This window comes from Thunnus maccoyii, chromosome 12 (assembly GCF_910596095.1).
Source record: "Thunnus maccoyii chromosome 12, fThuMac1.1, whole genome shotgun sequence".
Lineage (NCBI taxonomy): Eukaryota > Metazoa > Chordata > Actinopteri > Scombriformes > Scombridae > Thunnus > Thunnus maccoyii.
The window spans coordinates 8,683,263-8,701,156 of NC_056544.1; the positions used below are offsets into that span (position 1 = coordinate 8,683,263).

At 41.8% G+C, this 17,894-nt stretch overlaps 1 protein-coding gene across 7 annotated transcripts in view; it reads right to left on the bottom strand.

Moving 5' to 3' along the window:
- The window catches only part of tnk2b (tyrosine kinase, non-receptor, 2b), a 62,937-nt gene that overhangs the window by 6,362 nt on the left and 38,681 nt on the right, over positions 1-17,894 (bottom strand). For 5 of the 7 annotated variants that reach the window (XM_042428945.1, XM_042428939.1, XM_042428940.1 and 2 more), the window contains 13 exons: positions 16,141-16,318; positions 14,525-14,595; positions 9,137-9,406; positions 8,636-8,788; positions 8,004-8,167; positions 7,014-7,133; positions 6,432-6,558; positions 6,134-6,280; positions 5,671-5,765; positions 4,989-5,183; positions 4,648-4,739; positions 2,906-3,339; positions 1,534-2,706 (listed from right to left, as the gene is read on the bottom strand). In XM_042428945.1, the coding sequence (XP_042284879.1) occupies positions 1,534-2,706; positions 2,906-3,339; positions 4,648-4,739; positions 4,989-5,183; positions 5,671-5,765; positions 6,134-6,280; positions 6,432-6,558; positions 7,014-7,133; positions 8,004-8,167; positions 8,636-8,788; positions 9,137-9,406; positions 14,525-14,595; positions 16,141-16,318 (3,219 nt within the window). The remainder of the gene's footprint in view (positions 1-1,533; positions 2,707-2,905; positions 3,340-4,647; positions 4,740-4,988; positions 5,184-5,670; positions 5,766-6,133; positions 6,281-6,431; positions 6,559-7,013; positions 7,134-8,003; positions 8,168-8,635; positions 8,789-9,136; positions 9,407-14,524; positions 14,596-16,140; positions 16,319-17,894) is intronic. The other 2 variants (XM_042428942.1, XM_042428944.1) reach the window with 1 other exon arrangement.

Genomic DNA, 17,894 nt, shown 5'->3' on the forward strand with positions numbered 1-17,894 from the left:
CACTGGTGTACCTGATGAAGTGGCCGGTGAGTATATAAGTTAACTCTAATTTCAACAAGATGATACTTGAAGTGTTTCTGAGTGTGATGGACTTTCCAGAAGAATAGCTGTGGATTTTTTTTTTTTATTTGTTAACAATATTTATTTTACTAGATTGATGCCTATAGTAAAAATATTACTGCATACTGTAACCTCCTCCTGCTGCCTTTACCACAAGTACTGCAGCTAGTAAATGTCTGTTGCCTATGTCTATGCTTTGCATTGAACTCCTCTGCAGTACAGGTTTATATATGATCTCACCCTCCCGCTGCACCTAGCTTACAGCCACAGATCTCAGTATCCACCACAAAATGCCAAGTGCCTGATCAATGTACTGCACAGCCTTTGGCGATTCGGACTCCAGTTCAATCAGGTTCAATCGGTGTCAAAATCTATTGGCCGGCAAAAGAAACAAATCAAACTCTGGCCCCTTGTCTTTTAAATTCAATTCTCAGCAAAAATTAATACTGGCTTTGTCTCCAAGGAACACTGGCATATTTTCAAATAAGATAGGAGAATTTATAACATTTTTGTGCTTTTTCAGTGCGAGAGAAATGGAAAAATGCATAAATGGTTTGTATGCTACCAAGTTTGAATTGAATAGATATTCAAATGGAACTTTCTTGAAAATGAGTCTAGTTCAACGTGTTCATAAGTACGTCTCTAGTTTTAAAATTACATTTTTCTATAACACATAAGTCATAATTTGTTTTTGATAATGAATGGAAGTTGAATGGGGAGCTAATCTGTTCAGTTCTGACAGATTTAAACGGTTAAAAACCGGTATGTGCCAGAAATGTGAAATCACTCATTTATTGTCTCTGTTTCTTACAGAGAGAGAAACACACATCTGCTCCTATGCATACACACACTTTTCCCTACAGGTTATTGACTGAGTGGACAACCTAAAAAATGACCCTGTGTTGCCCCCTTGTGTTCACTGTATGATCAAATGTAACAAACTGTACACCATAATGTTTATATACACTAAAAAGCTACATTAACTGTCACTCTCATTAAAATGTAAGATTCAGCTAAGAGGAGTCAGGCAAGCCATGCATCAAATATGCATCGCACCTTATTACATCACACTTAAAATTTTCTTCTTACTTCTTAGTGCAATATTAAGGCTAATCTAGTATAATTTGTCTGATATTTCAGTTCTTAGCTGTATGATAATGAAACCACATATTCTTAATATAGAGATAAAGTAGAGAACAGGCAGGATGGCAGTCTGAATTAGGATGGTATGTTTGGTCTAATATACAGAAAACAATCAAAAAGTAACATTCGTGAGAACAAGTATGTTCTGTAAACAGAAGATACACTTCAGTAAGTACCACACCGCAAAGGTTAGACACCCACCCTCAGAGAAAAGGTGAGAAAGAGCTACACTGCTTTCCAGCACTCACTGACAACTTAGATCATAAAATGCATATACATTTCAAATAAGAAATTGCAAAAAGCATGCAATCCAAATATCTATGACCTCACCATTTTGACCCTGTCAGCTGAGTTTCCTCCTCCATCGGTCCTGGTACAGGAAGCAGTGACAACCGCCGCTGTCAGCCCATCTGAACACACACGAGGGAGACTGACTGATGTCTTCATCCCTGACCGTGTCCCACCGAGACTGCTGTTATTGTTGGAGGAGAAATTAGCTTTCAGCTCGCTCTGCTGGACGAGCCCCTGCCCCTGGGCGTGTCCCTGGAGAGTCTGGTTGCTGACCACCATGGGTCTGACGGTGGCGGTATTAGCTTGCCGCACATGCCTGTCCTCCATGCCGCTGGAAGTCAGGCTCTCTGCCTCCCTGAAGAAGCGGCCGTAGCGGTCAAGGTATGGCGGCCTCTCTGGCAGAAGGTAGTAGTGGGTATTACTGACTTTACGTCCATCACGAACGATAGGGAGGATACAGGGGCCCTTGCTGGCGGGGTCCTTCCCCTGTGCCTGGGCCTGGATCACTTTGGGTGCAGCATATTTAGGATCTGAGGCAAAGCTGTGTGTAGTAGGCATGAGTTTACCTGGAGAGGTGGAGAGGTAGGAACCGTAGGTGTGTGTGGAGGGGCAGGAGGTAAGGGGAACCTGCATGATGGTGGGGCTGACAGAGTAGACTCTCTGCTGGGGGGAGCCCACCACCAGGCCCATGGGGCTGGGAGTCCTGGAGCCTGGCTGGGACAAAGGATCCCTGGGAGGGATCTGAGGTGGTCGGTCCTGTTCTGGTCCTGAAACGTCCTCTGTGGTGTCGGCTGGCGTTGGGGACAGGGAGAGGTCCCTTGACCAGCGAGCAGATGTGTAGTCGCCCCTTTTTATGGGGCGAGGGGGTATGGGGACACGGGGAGGGATCTGAGGTTTGTCCTCAGTGGAGGAAACGTGTCCATCTTGGGTCTGAGGATATGAGGCCAAGCTCTGGGTCGGCACATTGAGCCTCCTCATGCACTCTTGCTGGAGTGCATGGAAGATCTCTGCAGACTGGGAGAAAGAGGAGGACGGGACCTGGCTCTGTTTGTTGGGGAGAAAGAGGTTGTCCTCCAGGCCTGGTCTGTCTGAACCCCTGGAGACAACAACCTCACCCTCGCCCCTCTGTCTAGGAGAGAAAGCCTCGTCTGGGTTACAGACATCACTCTGCTCCTCTTCGTGCTGCTGCTCAGAGCTGTTGATGGAGCTCACCTTTGTGGAGAAAGAACATTTAACATTTGTAGTTGCATTGAAACCTCCACTGGTTCACATATTGCTCATCTTTAGACACTTTTCAACTTCAAAACATTCTGTTAATGCAACTAAGTGACAACCAAGCATGAGATAAACATTCACATTTTCATGAAATTTTGACATTATTTGAAATGTGTTGTGTCACTGCCTACCATACCTCCATATCATCTTCGTCCCCGGCTACATCGTCATATGCTGGGGGTGGGGGTAATGGCCGGGCATCCCAGTCCACTACTGGTGTGGGGTGCAGAGGGCGGGGCAATGACCTGCATGGACTCTGAGGTGGAGTCCGGTCAAGGATATTCTCTGCTTCCAAAGCCAGCTTCACCATTGAGGGGATCGGAATTTCAATGACAGGTGAGGGGGAGGGTGTGGTCGGGGCGAACTCCTCCCCAAAGTCAATGAGGGACACTTCACTGTTGGGGTTGTGGCCTGAGCCTGCAGTCCTGACACTTCCCTGTCTGGAAGCAGAGACCCAAGCAGCGGGTTTAAGTTTGAGGCCTTTGACGGAACCCGTTTTCCGAAGTGATAATCTCTTCAGTCCTGCAGATGTCAGATCCTCATCCTCGTTTACCGGATCATAGCAAGGCTCTGAAGAAAAACACACGATACATTTCATCACTTAACTTGTGTGATGCTGGAAGAGTTAAAAGAGTGATGACACTGGAAGATTACTTCACACCACAAAATACAAGACACACACCACTCCAAAAAACTCTGCAGGTTCCAAGTTAATCCTAAAGTGCAGCAAGGACACTGCACACCTGTTAGAGGGACACATGGGTGGAAAGGTGGAGAAACAATGATGAATGATGAAGGGAATGAAAAATAGAAGTAGATGACAGAATCACTGCAAAAACAGGCAAAGGACAGACAAAACAGACAAAAAACACAGGATGTACCTTTGAGGAGCGGAGCTAGGAGGGAACAGAGAGGGCAGGAGCAATGGGTGAGGAGCTGCTGAGAGAAACCAGACTTACTCTTGATTAACACTGCTGGTTGAGGAGGGCGGGGAGGAGGCTCCTCTGGAATAATAAAAGCAAATACCGCAACCGCAGAGGGAAGGAGAAACAGAGATAAAAAAAAAAATGACAGCAGCAAAGATAGAACGATTAGAAAAAAAGCAGGAGATAAATGATTGCATATGAAAGCTTTTCAAGCAAGTGTCAGAAAGAAAAGAAACAGCAAACTGTTTTAAAAATCAGGCTCCAACCTTGACATTCAACTGCACAATCCATGATGCAAATGTAAACAACAGGGTCTCCTGACACTGAAATTGACACAGGTTTACAATATACTGCTCTGTAATTGGTTGACATAATTAACTATTAATACAGGGACTGACACTAGGCAATTAAATTTATTGACATTTTTATAGAAGTAAAACAGGCCTGTATTTTCAATTATGATCAGCCGTGATCACTTAAGAAATGTAAATATTAATGTTTTAAACTATATATGAATAAGCATCTCTATTTATAATATATGATGAGAAAACGACTGAAGGGACCTTCATAGTGAGGCCTGGACATCTGCTGTTTCAGTGCTGGAGCACCAGTTCTGTTCTTTCCAGACTTTTAGGTCATGACATCAGCATAATGTCAAACCTACATGAGTCCTGATCAATAGTGTTAAAAAAATGTTTTGACCCCTGAGATGGTGGACACTGATTGGTACATCAACAACTCAGAGTATAGGTCTGGCTGAGGAGCTTTGATACAAGTCATTCTCCATCTCTCTCTCTCCCCTCATTTCTTGTCATGCCTTTCAACTATCAAAGTCATAAAAATGACCTGCAAATAAGTGGAGAAAAATAATGCAGAGCATATGGTGTTTGTCAATTAAAATGGTCCTGACTGTGGCGTGTTTTAAGTCTTTGTTAAGAGCCCCTCTACTCACTTGTAGCTCTCCCTGGTAGCTGTGTGGGTCGAGCAGAACTGAGGTCTAAACCAAGAACATCAGGAGGGTCCATGGGATTCCCGAGGTACAAACTAGAGGGAAGAGAGGAACAGACTTAAATACAGTAAATGTAAATATCTTCAGTCTGTTGGCCTTTTATAAAGCCGCAACGACCTTCTGGAAATGTACTGCAACTTGCTACTGCCATCTATTGGTGAAAGTGTGGCAGTGCTATTGCTCTAATTCAACATATCTTCATCAGACAGATTACAACCATCTTCCAACATAGAGCAAAGTAACAGTACAGTTTTATAAATTGAAAGATTATTAACAGTCTTTACTCGTCAATCCTGTCAGGGAAGCCCCAGCAGCGATGAGGGTTGTTGTCTCCGTGGCCTGTGTGGATGAAGCTGTTCTTGAGTGGCCGGCTGATGTCATGAGCTGACAAACCCGCAACTGATGTCACAACGTTCCTGGGGAACTGCCCGACCTTTTGGGTACGTTTGTTTTGACCTCGCCACCAGTAGTTCTCTGCCCTGAAACATGTAGAGAGTTAGGATGAAAGAGGACAACCCACACTTTATGACTTGAAGAGTTTTGTTTTTAGATTCAGTTTAATAGTAATTTTTCTTTTTCATTAGGTTTAAAAGTGAGCCACATGTGTCCAAATACTGGAAAAGACCCACAGGCTGTGATTAATGTTATGTACAACATGTACAGTGTATGTGTTGCTCAGCGGTGAAGACAATGTGATGTTGAAGGCATTCAGTAGCATGTAAAGGGCCTTTCCCAAACATTTACTGCATTCATGCTGTAACATGAATAATGACAATTATAATTAATTAAATAATAATTAATAACAACTAACACATATAGAAAATCATAGACAAATGCAATCTCTAATTAAATTGGCACATTATTTTTACAACCATCATTTTGTGAAAGGCTTCTATTAAACTGTATTTAAAATTCCTGATTTTAAAGACTTCTAGTTCAAATTGTAAAACTCTCATTGACACCCACCTTCCCTCAATGATGGTGATGACATCATTGACCTGGATCTGGAGTTTGTCTGGCTCGTCAAAGTCCTGCAGAGCACACATGTCTGTGGGCATGGTCTGAGAAAGACACACACATACAAAGACACAAACATTTGAAACAACAAAGTACACAGGTGAAGACACAAGCAAAATTTGGGACGAACTTTTATGTGAGAACCATTGTAAGATGTAATTCTTGCAGGTGTGGATTTTCAGTTTGGAGTATGTCCACTAGGTGGAGGTAAAAGTCAATTTATGCAATAATGGATTGCTGAGGGAACATTGTGAGGCATCAAGTCTGGCAATAAAGAGTCTTTTGCTTAGTAATCTTGCATGGCAGAATGAGTAGATTTATTGAAAACATAAGATCCATAAAGGTTAAAAATAATAAATCATATTTCACATGAACAGACACCTTTGGCGATCCAAAATGACTGCTGCCCTACCTCAAGCAGGAACTCTCGCAGAGCGACAAAGGTAGGTCTGTCATCTGGTTTCTGAGCCCAACACTGCAGCATCACATTATAGATATCCTGCGGACAGTCCTCTGGCTTAGGGAGGCGTTCACCTTCTTTATCAATCTTGTGCAGGATCTGGGATACAAAACAAGGACAATGTATAGGTGTACATGTGTGTAAAAGGGACTAGATGTGTGGATATTTAAGTTTGCCTGTATGTACAGTGTACATACATGTTTATGCAGGTTGTTTTTTTCTGTGTGTGTGTGTGTGTGTGTGTGTCTACCTGGCTGCCATTAAGGCCCAGCCATGGCTCCTGGCCATGTGTGAACATCTCCCATAGAGTAACTCCAAACATCCATGTGTCTGTAGCATGGGAGAACGTTCTGGTCTTTAGACTCTCAGGGGCACACCTGAAGCAGGACAGACAGCAAACTATAACATGGACTGCACATTAAACCAAGTATCTACATATCTGTTAATGAGTAATACCCACTTTCAGCAGAGAACGCATTTAGCTTTGGGGCTGCTCTGACATTTAAAGTACCTTTTAAATGTACTGTGTTCGGAAATGTAAACTAAGCTCATATTTTAATATGAATAAAAAGTGTAGGAAGAAAGCTAGATTACCAGCTAGCTGTTTGGTTGACACATAATTTGGCAAAGAAACCAAAGAAGTCCAGCAAGCCTGGCTTTATAACAATTACACAACTGAAATGCAGCTTTGACTGATCAGATTTCTCTGTGGGAACTTTCTGCAATATAATAAATCACATTCCCACCCAAACTTCTAAAACCACTCATATCCATCCCTGGATTGTATCCATCTCAAGATCTTTAGCTTGTGTTCCTCCTTCAGTCCACCCACCATGCAAAAGGGACCTTTCGATGTTCCTGCATAACATAGTGCTCATGGTTGTTAGGCAGCGCCCTCATCAAGCCAAAGTCACCGATCTTCACTCTGTGAGCTGAGGCCAGCAGGATGTTCCTGATGATAGAAGGTCAAACATTGAACATTTTTATGTAAATTTTAAAACTGTATGAGGTGCTGTATGAAGTTTTATTGTTGTAGGATTTTTTATGACTTATATAATAATAGTTTGACAACCTGATATGAAAAGAAGATGAATAAATTGAACTTCACTTAAAAATTGTCAAGTTATTATGGTTTTGGTGAATTGTTACAAGGAAAGAAAAGAAAAAAAAACCTAAGAGGTGCACATTTAAACCTGTGGATGTGATCCAACAATATCACATATACTTTATGTGTCATACAGCTACACTCTGTGTGTAGAGTGTATAGTGTGAGTAGTGTGCTATTCTGAACGCAACTCTGGACTGTATGACGAATACAATTAACCAAACTAGAAAATCAACATGACCTTAACCTCAAGGATAAAGGAGTGAACACCGCTGCTTGAGAAAACTTCTTTGTGCTTGGCAGTCTCTTCCGAAAATGTGCAGTCATTACTACTTTATCACTACTCTAATTGGGAAAATGACTCATTTTTACCAGCCATTTAGGTTTTTCTCAAGCATCCATACAGTGTCAACACTTAAGTGAAAGTGACTAATTTGGACAAGACCACCCAGTATAACCAGCCAACCAGTGAGTCATTTTGCTTGTAGGCCAAGTCTCCCTGTAATGGCCTGTAAATTTCTGGGTGGAGGAGTGAAAAGGAGAGGCAATCTAAATAATTCAACATGCCATTAAAAAATCCCAAAAAGGAAAAAGAGGGAACAACAAATGGAGAATAAGATGAATACCACCATTTTTAAAAGATTTTGAGCCTTGCAGTAAATAGCTTCCTAAACTTACGGTATTAGTTCCACGTTTAAAAAGCTTTCTGGGGCCTACCTGGCTGCTAGGTCCCTGTGGATGAACCTCCTCTGCTCCAGATAGGCCATGCCACAGGCCACCTGCACGGCATACTGGCACAGACTGTGGATCAGCACAGGGCCCTGTGGACGAACACAGCGCAAACGCTCCAGCAGAGAACCCAGAGGAGCCAGCTCCGTCACCTGCAGAACATAGGGAGAGAGAGAGAGAGAGAGAGAGAGAGAGAGAGAGAGTGGGTGAAAAGAGGAAGGAAGAATGTTGGATTAAAAAGGAAAACATTTGAAGATGAAAGGAGGAAAAGAAAAGGGAGAGTGAGAATAGAAATGTGTGGAACAAAAAGGAGACATTGGAGACAAAAAAAGAGATGTTGGCAAAAAGTAATCATAACATAGTCCATAAACTATTTGGCAATCTGAATCCTAAATACCACAGAGGAAATGAGTAGAAAGTAACACTGGATTGAAAACAACGAGGCAGAAACGTCAGCCCTTAATTTCTTCCATTCACTTGCTCTCCTCCCTTCCTGTCTCCTTTCTTTCCTCCATCCTCCCATCTGTGTGTGTGTTTGTTTGTATGCGCACAGGGATTGTTGGTGACAAATCATATGTCTGTAAACTCCCTGTGTGTGTGCGTTTCTGTGTGTCCACTACCATCTTCATTGGGTGTGTGAGCACCACACCGTAGAGGCGAATGAGGTTCTGGTGGTCCAGGGAGTGCATGGCATTGACCTCACAGATGAAGTCCTCCAGAGCGTCGGGCTGGCTGAGCACATCTGTCTTCAGACACTTCACAGCTACGTTGAGCTGCAAAGCAGGAGAGAGATTTAAAATGTCAAATACAAAGTTTGATTTTAGACATGTCCACAAAAAAGAGATTTAGGATTTTTACACACTTTGAAATTCATTCATAGTATTCAGTTTTTTCCCTCCACAAATTTTATGGCAGAAGCAGTGCTAATCAGATTCCCAGAAACTCATCATAAAGGCAGTGTAGAGTACACAGAGTTATTACTGCATTACTGCAAAATGCAAACATTTTAAGCAAAAAAACTGCAGTAGTCTGAACATGCCCCTAGCCTCTCATTAATATCTCCAACATATAGGAGTTTTCTTTCTTATTAAGAGAAAGTAATAGATTTTATATCTCCTCACCACCTTTCCTGCAGGCGTCAGCCACTCTCCTCTCTTCACTACACCAAAGGATCCATCCCCGAGCTTCTCAAGCAGCGTCAAGTCCTTCTCTGGGATGAGGCAGGTCAAAGCTTGCTGCTGCCCATCAAGAGGAGCAATTCCACCGGGCTGTGTGGCCAGGACTCCCTCTCCCAGGCCCAGGGGAGGTGTGGGAGACAGCTTACGGAAGGAGGAGGCTGGCTGGCCCTGCTGGGGGAGGTCTGCTCCGTCTGGGCGCTTACCGCTAAACACCTAGAGAGGAAAAGAAGGAGGGAAAGACAGATTGAAGCTGGCTGTGCAATGAGGTGAGCAAAAGTGGAAAACTGAACACCTATAGAGAGAGAAAGAGAGTGTGTGTGTATAGGAGAAAGTCCAAACCTCCGACCTGCACTATACATACACACATATGCACACGTACATACATACATACATACATTCATATATGTGTGTCTGTGTGTGTGTGTGTGTGTACATATACGCACATATATACAGTACATACATAGATACACACACATATACACAGGATGGAGGAGTGTGTGAGTGTATGGGGTGGGATAAAGATGGTACTGGTGGCCTTCACAGCTGTTTTATCCTGCTGTCACAGTTCTTGTTGTACAGTCTGATGGCAGTGGGCACAAATGGGTGTCTGAAGAGCTCTGTCTTGCTCTTTGGTGGAATTAGTCTGTAACTGAATGAACCAATGTTCACCGTAGAGCGAGTAAGAGGGATTGTCAAGAATGGCACTGATCTTGTCCCTCATCGTACTCTCTGCCACTGTCTCCAGTCTGTCCAGTTCCTGCCCAACCACAGATTTGGCCCTCCTGACCAACTTATTAAGTTTGCTGGCAACACCAGCCTTGATGCCTCCTCCCCAGTACACAACTGCAAAGAACAGTGCGGTCGCTACCACAGACTGGTAAAACATCCTCAGTTGCTTGTTAAACACATTAAAAGGAGGAAGAAAGGTCTGCTCCGTCCTTTCTTGAGGAGAGCATCTGTGTTGTTTTTCCAGTTGATTGTTGATTTGCACCTCTGTGTATGTAGCTCATATTTGTACTGTTATTATATTTATAATTAATAATAATTATATGTTATAATTATTTTGAAATTACACTGGAATAGGACACTTTAGCTTTGACAGGGCCCTCTACATACCTACTGCACCACTACATGTACTGTAAGTGCTGAAACACCTTGAAGCAGAAGCTAAAGTCATCCTTCATCAAACAGTGAGCCTCTTCATCCTATCTCCTTCCTGCTTTCACCTTCCACCCATTTGAATTCACATACACCGTGTGTGTGTGTATCTGTGGGAGTGTGAGGTTGGAATGTAGAGTCCAATTCTGGCCAGCGCCCATCAGTCGGACCATTTTCACATGAGGAACCATCACCATCACACGGTGATCCCCAGGCTCTTATCTGGCCCTGGAGCAGCCCCATTACCCCCACCAGCAACACACATACACACACACACACAAATCCACTTCAAAGCATAACTATAGGCACAAGCTCTTATGTGCACACTAATGCTAATGTTCTATGTGTTGAATAATGAATGCTCAACACATATGGTGGAACGTTTTCAACAAAAACTAATGGCTGTGCAGTCAGTAAGCGACTATGCATATGTACCAACATGAGCGCGCGCACACACACACACTTATCATTAGTAGAGAGAGAGAAAGAGAAATTTCCTGCCTCTTGGCTGAAGTGCTGACAACACAGCAGGAATTACTTAGCTGTTAGGAAGTACTCATTAGGATGCACTATTAGATTAAGTGACCTGAATATTTCTGTGTGTATGTGTGCGTGTTTGTGTGAGTCTATAAGACTTTTCCATTCCCCTAAATCTGAACTCATACAATGTGTGTCCTGTGCAGAGCCATTAAGGGAAAGCTTTGTTTAGAGGCTCTAAATAAGACTGTTTACCAAAATAGGAATGCACAGAAACTGGTGCTGCTGTCAGATGCTGGAGGTAATTTATTATAAGGTAAGATAATCAAATATAATTTCCCAAAACAGTAATATCAAACATCAATTAATTTTTTCCTCAAATAAAAGACAGGTAGTAAGGTAGTCAGATAAAAGCCTGGTTGCTGATAATGGTTGGGGGGTGGTCCGCATGTCAGAGTAGGCCAGGTGGATTACCGGTAATGCAGTAACAAAAATTTAACAGAGCAAATGGAAGCAGATCAGAAAACAAGGAGGCTTCATACTAAAATATGCGCAAATATACAAAACAAACAGGGAATTAGAAATAAAGGCCTCTCTCTAATACAAGCCTGCCTCAAATAAAGGTCTGGTGCCCTCTACAGTTGAGGTAAATAAAAGCTCCGGCCACTATTTGAGGAAATACGGTGAGTTAATGTTTGTCCAATAAAGTGAATGAAACTAATGTGGACTAGTTATTGGGTGATAAACAAATGTCAGTACTCAGAAACGGTATCGTCAGTGAAAAAAAAGGTGTCAATGAATCCCCAGTGCCAAACATATTTGACTGGCCAGATATAAACAGTAGCAAGCGGTGTGTGGTTTCACATTCACATTGGACCAGACATGACATAATGCTGCAGACCTTTTTAAAAACACCACATCTCTGCGGTTACTGTGCACGTATGTGTGTGTGTGTGTGTGTGTGCTTGTCTTGGTGGTAAGCGGTTTTCAAATAGGAGGCTCGACATTCAAAAGATTCTGATGATGGCAGAGCAGCACGCACAGACGTACACACACAGAGTCATGCGCGCACATGGGGGCTGAGGAAGCAGATTACTCTAGCTGAGGACGGTGCCAGAGGCGGAAACAGACAGGTGTAATTATAGACAGCAAGCACCCTCCTCTGGGCTTCCACTGAGAGCAGGCAACACACACAGACACACACATACAAATATACACACACACACATAGTATTTCTTCACACACTTCATTCCTCTGAGCCTTGATGTGTGTAGGTGTATCAGTGTTTGTGTGAGTATGTGTCTAATGTACCTTTTAATCAGTTTCATTTGTCTTTCAGCCTTTAGTATATTACAAGGGGAAGAAGTGACAGTCATACTTGGTTCTGCCTCTTTAAATGGAAACTTTATGCTTCATGAGACAACATTTCTGTGAATGCAGCATGCTCTGAATCTGTTTGTCACCAACTCTCATGACTTGACTTTTGTCTGTGTCTGAATGTGGACGTGCTCATTCTCATGTGAAGGGTCAAGCTGTTCTGTTCTCTGGAGGAATGTTTACTGAAAACGCACTCGCACACATTTTTTTATTTAAAAAAGAAAGAAAAAAAAGCCACAGAACCAATTGAGGAATCACATCCGCCATAATCACCATAGGCCTTCACTCGTGCACACTCTGTAGCATTAATAAAATAAATCACCCAAACAAGGAACGCCTAAATATTATTTGAACTGTAGATATAAAGAACTAGATGTGATGTGTCATAATGACTTGCAATTCTGGGATGGCACCCTATGGCAGCCATCTTACCTGGGTCCAGTTTTAAACTTGCTGTAGTTGGAACCTGTGGTGCAAGAGGCTTATGTTGTTTTTATAATCCTTGTATTTTTCTACCAATACACCAATACTGTTTTTTATTCAAAGTAATGAGTGTAAGACAACTGTGCCTGTCTGGAATTAATTAAAAAAACAAAACAATTATTTGGATAGAAATTTTGATAATTATAGTTCAAAGAGAACAAATCACGCTTTCAGTCAATCAAAACACACCTACTGTAATATATTAATATATTTATTCATGTCATAAATTGTCTCCCTCTTGCTGACACACACACATAGCTAATATTAAACAATGTTTGCTGGTTATAGCTTATCTGTTTCGCTAACAGATCAATGCTGTTGAAAGCTAGCAATCAGCAGTAACTTTGACTTAAGAATTAAACTGGTCTGTTACTTGGTAGCTAATTCGCTAACTTTTTGTAGTAGTAGTAGTTGACATGTGAAAAATGATGCCAGCCTCCCTGGTCTCTTTGGTCCTTTTAGTAAAGCAATTAGGTGCTGCACAATCAACAACCATAGTTGCTGTCCATATGTGGCGATTGTAAACAATACCCAGGTAAGATGGCGGATGGTTATCCTATGAGTTATGACGTAACAAACTAGCATCATATTAATAGATGTCATCATGGAGAAGGCAGAATTTTAGTAAATATGTTAAAGGAATTATTAAACATTTTGGGAAGGCTGTTAAAGGAGGAGACTGATACCACTCTCATATCTGTTTATTAATATAAAGCTACAACCAGCAGCCAGTTAGCTTAGCTTAGCACGAAGACTGGAAACAGGGGGAACAAGCTAGTTATATCTTGTTACTTTAATCTGTACAAATACTTTTTGCCTATTTGGCATACCAAAATGGAAAAGCTTAACAGAAGAACTGTAAGGCCATGATGCATGTATTAGGCTTCATTTGACAAGTGACATCTTCTAGTTTCTGGAAAAGTGTTTGTTTAGCATGTGGCTAAAACACAAACAAAACTACATCAGTTCAAATAAGGCTCAAAAAAGTGTTTTTGGTCCTCGTCTATAATGAGTCATATTTGAATAACAATAATTAAGACATACTTTATGCCATTTATATGCAGAACACCTTATACCTTCTACATCTTGTCAACCTGTCTAAAATTCTAGACCTCTAGGTCTAATCTTATGGGAGCTAGGGAGTTTTTAGTTTGTGGTGTCACTGGTGTCCCCGAACCTCTCCAATCATCTCCAATTGGCCAAATTGTGCCAATTGCTTTGACTCATTACTGTATGATGCTACCACTTACAACTGGCTTAAGCAGGTCGCTGGCAACCCGGTGGATGTTAAAAGGTTAAGTAATAAAATGACAATTCATAGTTTTATGGAGGGTATGTGCCAGACTATTACAGCTGCAAGACTCCAGGAAGTTATTGATCCCAGCCAAGAAATAGTCCACAATAGCTCCTTTTTAAAACCACAATGTGTAGTTTTTACACTCTGGATTAATCAAACAAGATATAACATGTCAGTTAGTGTGCTTTTTTTTTGACGTTTGGACAGAGCCAGGCTAGAATTTTCCCCTAAGCTAACTGGCTGCTAGTTGTAGCTTCATGATGAATGGGCATGATAGTATAAAAGGAGTTGAAGCAGTTTCCAGAAAATTGCTTTTCATCTGTACAAGGGGGAACTGCAGTGCAAATGTTTCCATCATGTATTGTTCATGACTTATTGTGTTCACATACAGACAGACTGAAAGACGAGATGCCACTGCGGTGACATAATGTCAAGCATACCATGTACCATAATAAATGAGTTCTATATGTGTGTGTGAGTGTGTGTGTGTGTGTGTGTGTGTGTGTGTGTTGTGTCTGTCTATCTCTGTCATGCTCCACCTTGCTCATCCAGGACTTGCGCTTGCACATGGCTTTCCTCCTCTTCACAGCCTCCCACAGTCGTCTCTGCCCTTTATCAAGAGAACAAAAGACAAAAGTTAGCACAGTCAAAACCTACATTATAGGATCAGTTAGGATTTGAGTAACAGAAGAGGAATACTATACAGAAATTAATTAGCATGTAATTAGCAAACCCTTCTCACAAATTAAAGAAGAAAACTAAGAGCAGGACAGGATAAACTAAAGAAGACACACCCAGTTTGGATATAATGTGAACAAAGAGAAAAGACAGGGAGGGAGAGAGAGGAAAGGAGGGAGAACACACTCATTCTGCACTGTATGCGAGCAGAGATTGGAGATATGAAAGAAAAGAAGAAAATACTAAAGAGGCCGTGTGGAGGAGAGAGATGTGAGGGAATATATGAGCAGAAGAAGCGGGTGTAATTAGTCTTAAGCAGCTCTGTAGTCGAGGCCCTAAGGGCTTCAGTAACTGGATTTACTGCTACCATCCAGTTCACACACACACACCACAAGCAAAAGACTTGGCACTTTAGTGTCCCTTCCTATTGTGCCTAATCACCACTTGTGACTTTAAAATGATATTAGGGGTATTAGTAATGGAGGATTTGTTCCAGCTATTCTCAGAGTGAGCCAAATGAAGCACTGTCATCACTGACAAAAGTAATACTTCAGGCTATATATATGTAGATAAGATGGAGAATGTGGATATATATAATCATACAAAAGAAAAATGAAAATTGCCAGGAAACTATTCATCAAAGTTGGCTTTCATTATGCTAAAACGTATAATTAATCCCTAGTCCTAGTCCCTAGTTATGGTAGAGGCCCTGCGAGGCTGCACTTGAGCTAAATGCTAACATCAGCATGCTAACATGCTCCCAATGATAATGTCAACCATGTTCACCATCACAGTTAAGTGTATTAACATGATAACATTTGCTAACATGACACAAAGTACAGTAATCTTTTACAGTTATCTGATCATACACCGAAGTACTGGACACTTTTGACCTGCTGATGACAATGCATGAAAAATTAGGGGATCATCAAAGTTATTATTAGGATTTATCCTTTTAGGACAATGGATGTCTGTACAAAACTGACAGACTGTTCCTGCCATTCCTAAATCCACATTGCTAATGTGGTCAAATAGGAAAGAGGAAGAAAAGGCCTGCTGAAGAGAGTAAGTGGACATTTGGACTGGGCAGGCAGCCAGTGGATAGAGGAAGGAAGGTTATTACCTGGATCCAGAGGCAATATCACAATATACTTAGATGTTTCAAGCTTACCAGGGAGCTAGGTCAGAAACTTAACAGTAAGGCTACCAGTTAATTTGCACACATGTATATGTTCTCTATTATGTGATGTTGTCTTGGCTCAGACACCTTTCACGATCTCAGCAGAAATGAACTAAAATTTGGCCTTTGAGTAGACTAGATGCACAAATATATAAAAACACATACTGTGCAAATAAACTAATATTTTTCTTAAGCACAACAAAACTTGTGTGCACACTCACAAACACATACACACACACACACACACACACACACACACACACACACACACACACACACACACACACAGTTTCTCACCAGGTCGACCCATGCCAATCTTCTCCAGGTCTTCGTTCTTGACATAGTCGAAATGTGACAGACGTGTGACGTTAAGATCATCTCGGATACGCAGGAAGTACTGCTGCAGCTGCACCTCCATCAGCAGCTCCAGTAGCCATTCTGTGCCTTCCTCACACTGCATGCTGTTGCCCAGTTTCTGCAAAAAAAAAACAAACACACACAGAATACAGGAAACTGAGTTGAAAGTAGTCATTTAACAGTTTTCTCAATGCTTGGACCAAAACACTGCAAGTATAAAAGTAACTTTGAATAAACCATTCTTTGGTGCTGACTATTTTCTGTAAAAACAGGTCAACTTAGCTCAGAGCCACTGTGTGCTGTGTAGTAACTGTTTACTGCACAGTAAAATACCTACTTAGATGCTCAGACATTTACATCACTGTCCAAATACCATACACATATGGCCAGTCATAAACATGCACGCACCTTCGCAACACACACACACACACACACACACCATTGACAGTCGCCCAAATTGACATCACATAAAGGAGGACATAGACGGTAATGGGCCAAATATAACATGAGCTGCTCGTCAATTGGCCAAGAAATGACTGTACACTGACTTAACTTTAAATTTACCGGTAGGTATTGATTACACAACTCCTATATCATTGTGGTGTTATACCACCATGACAGTAATTGATCTTCTTCAAAACATTCAAATGACATCAAAATAGATTAATAAATACTCTGGAAAAAGAAGGTGGTATTTGGGTCTGCAGACATCATAGTCTTACAGCAGGCAGAGAAACATGAGATGGATGATGCACATCTGGTGTCAGTGAAGACAAACGGGAGGCTCCTACACAGTCTGACCACAATACCCAGTACATAACATCCCTCCATACAACATCGAGTCAGACCATCAATCATCAGTGTCAAAACACAACACCCCAGCTGAAAACATCATCCTTCACTGTCTGCTTGATGTAACCAGCTGAAACTACCACAAAATTTTGCAAAGTTTCAGCATAAATCCTGATGTGCTTCTTTACAAGGCTATTAGTCATGATGATGGAGTTACATTACAAGAGTTAGCCTGCTCTTTTATTACACCTGCTCATATTGGTCTACAACATTATTCCAACAATGGGAAAATGAAACCCATAAACCTAATGAATCAACACAAAAAATGACAAACATTCCAAATCTGCAAAGATTGATAGGGAGACCTTTAGGGTGGATGCTTTGGGGCGCAGGGGTCAATCAACTGAGTAATAGTTAGAATGTGAATGAGGAACTTCCTGTGCTGGCTGAGGCAAGGTCCAGAGGGAAGTGTCACAAGGTCACAGCTTCCTCTTGGTCATTTATACATCTTAATGGACTTGGTTAGAGGTCACTTCCTATTGCTTAATGGCTGCAACCTAAAGAGTAAAAGAACATCTCTCTCTCTTTCACACACACACACACACACAAATATACACCCAATGTTAGGTCATATAGTTTTCATGTGAATATGTATCTACCGTCCCTTCTCAGAGGAAAGATTCAACAAAGTGAGTAGTTTTGTATTTTCCATGAATTTCTGATGAGAGGTTTGCCTGAGGCCAGTCTGCTGGGAGGGCTCAATCCCCAATGGTTATGCCAGATGTCTGTATCCTGATACAAATTCATCCTATTGCACATAAAAGTGGGTCGGCTGATATCTCTGTTTCAGTGTCCGAACGTGCAGCTTTGGCTTTCCGACTCAGCAGGAGTGCGCTTTAACA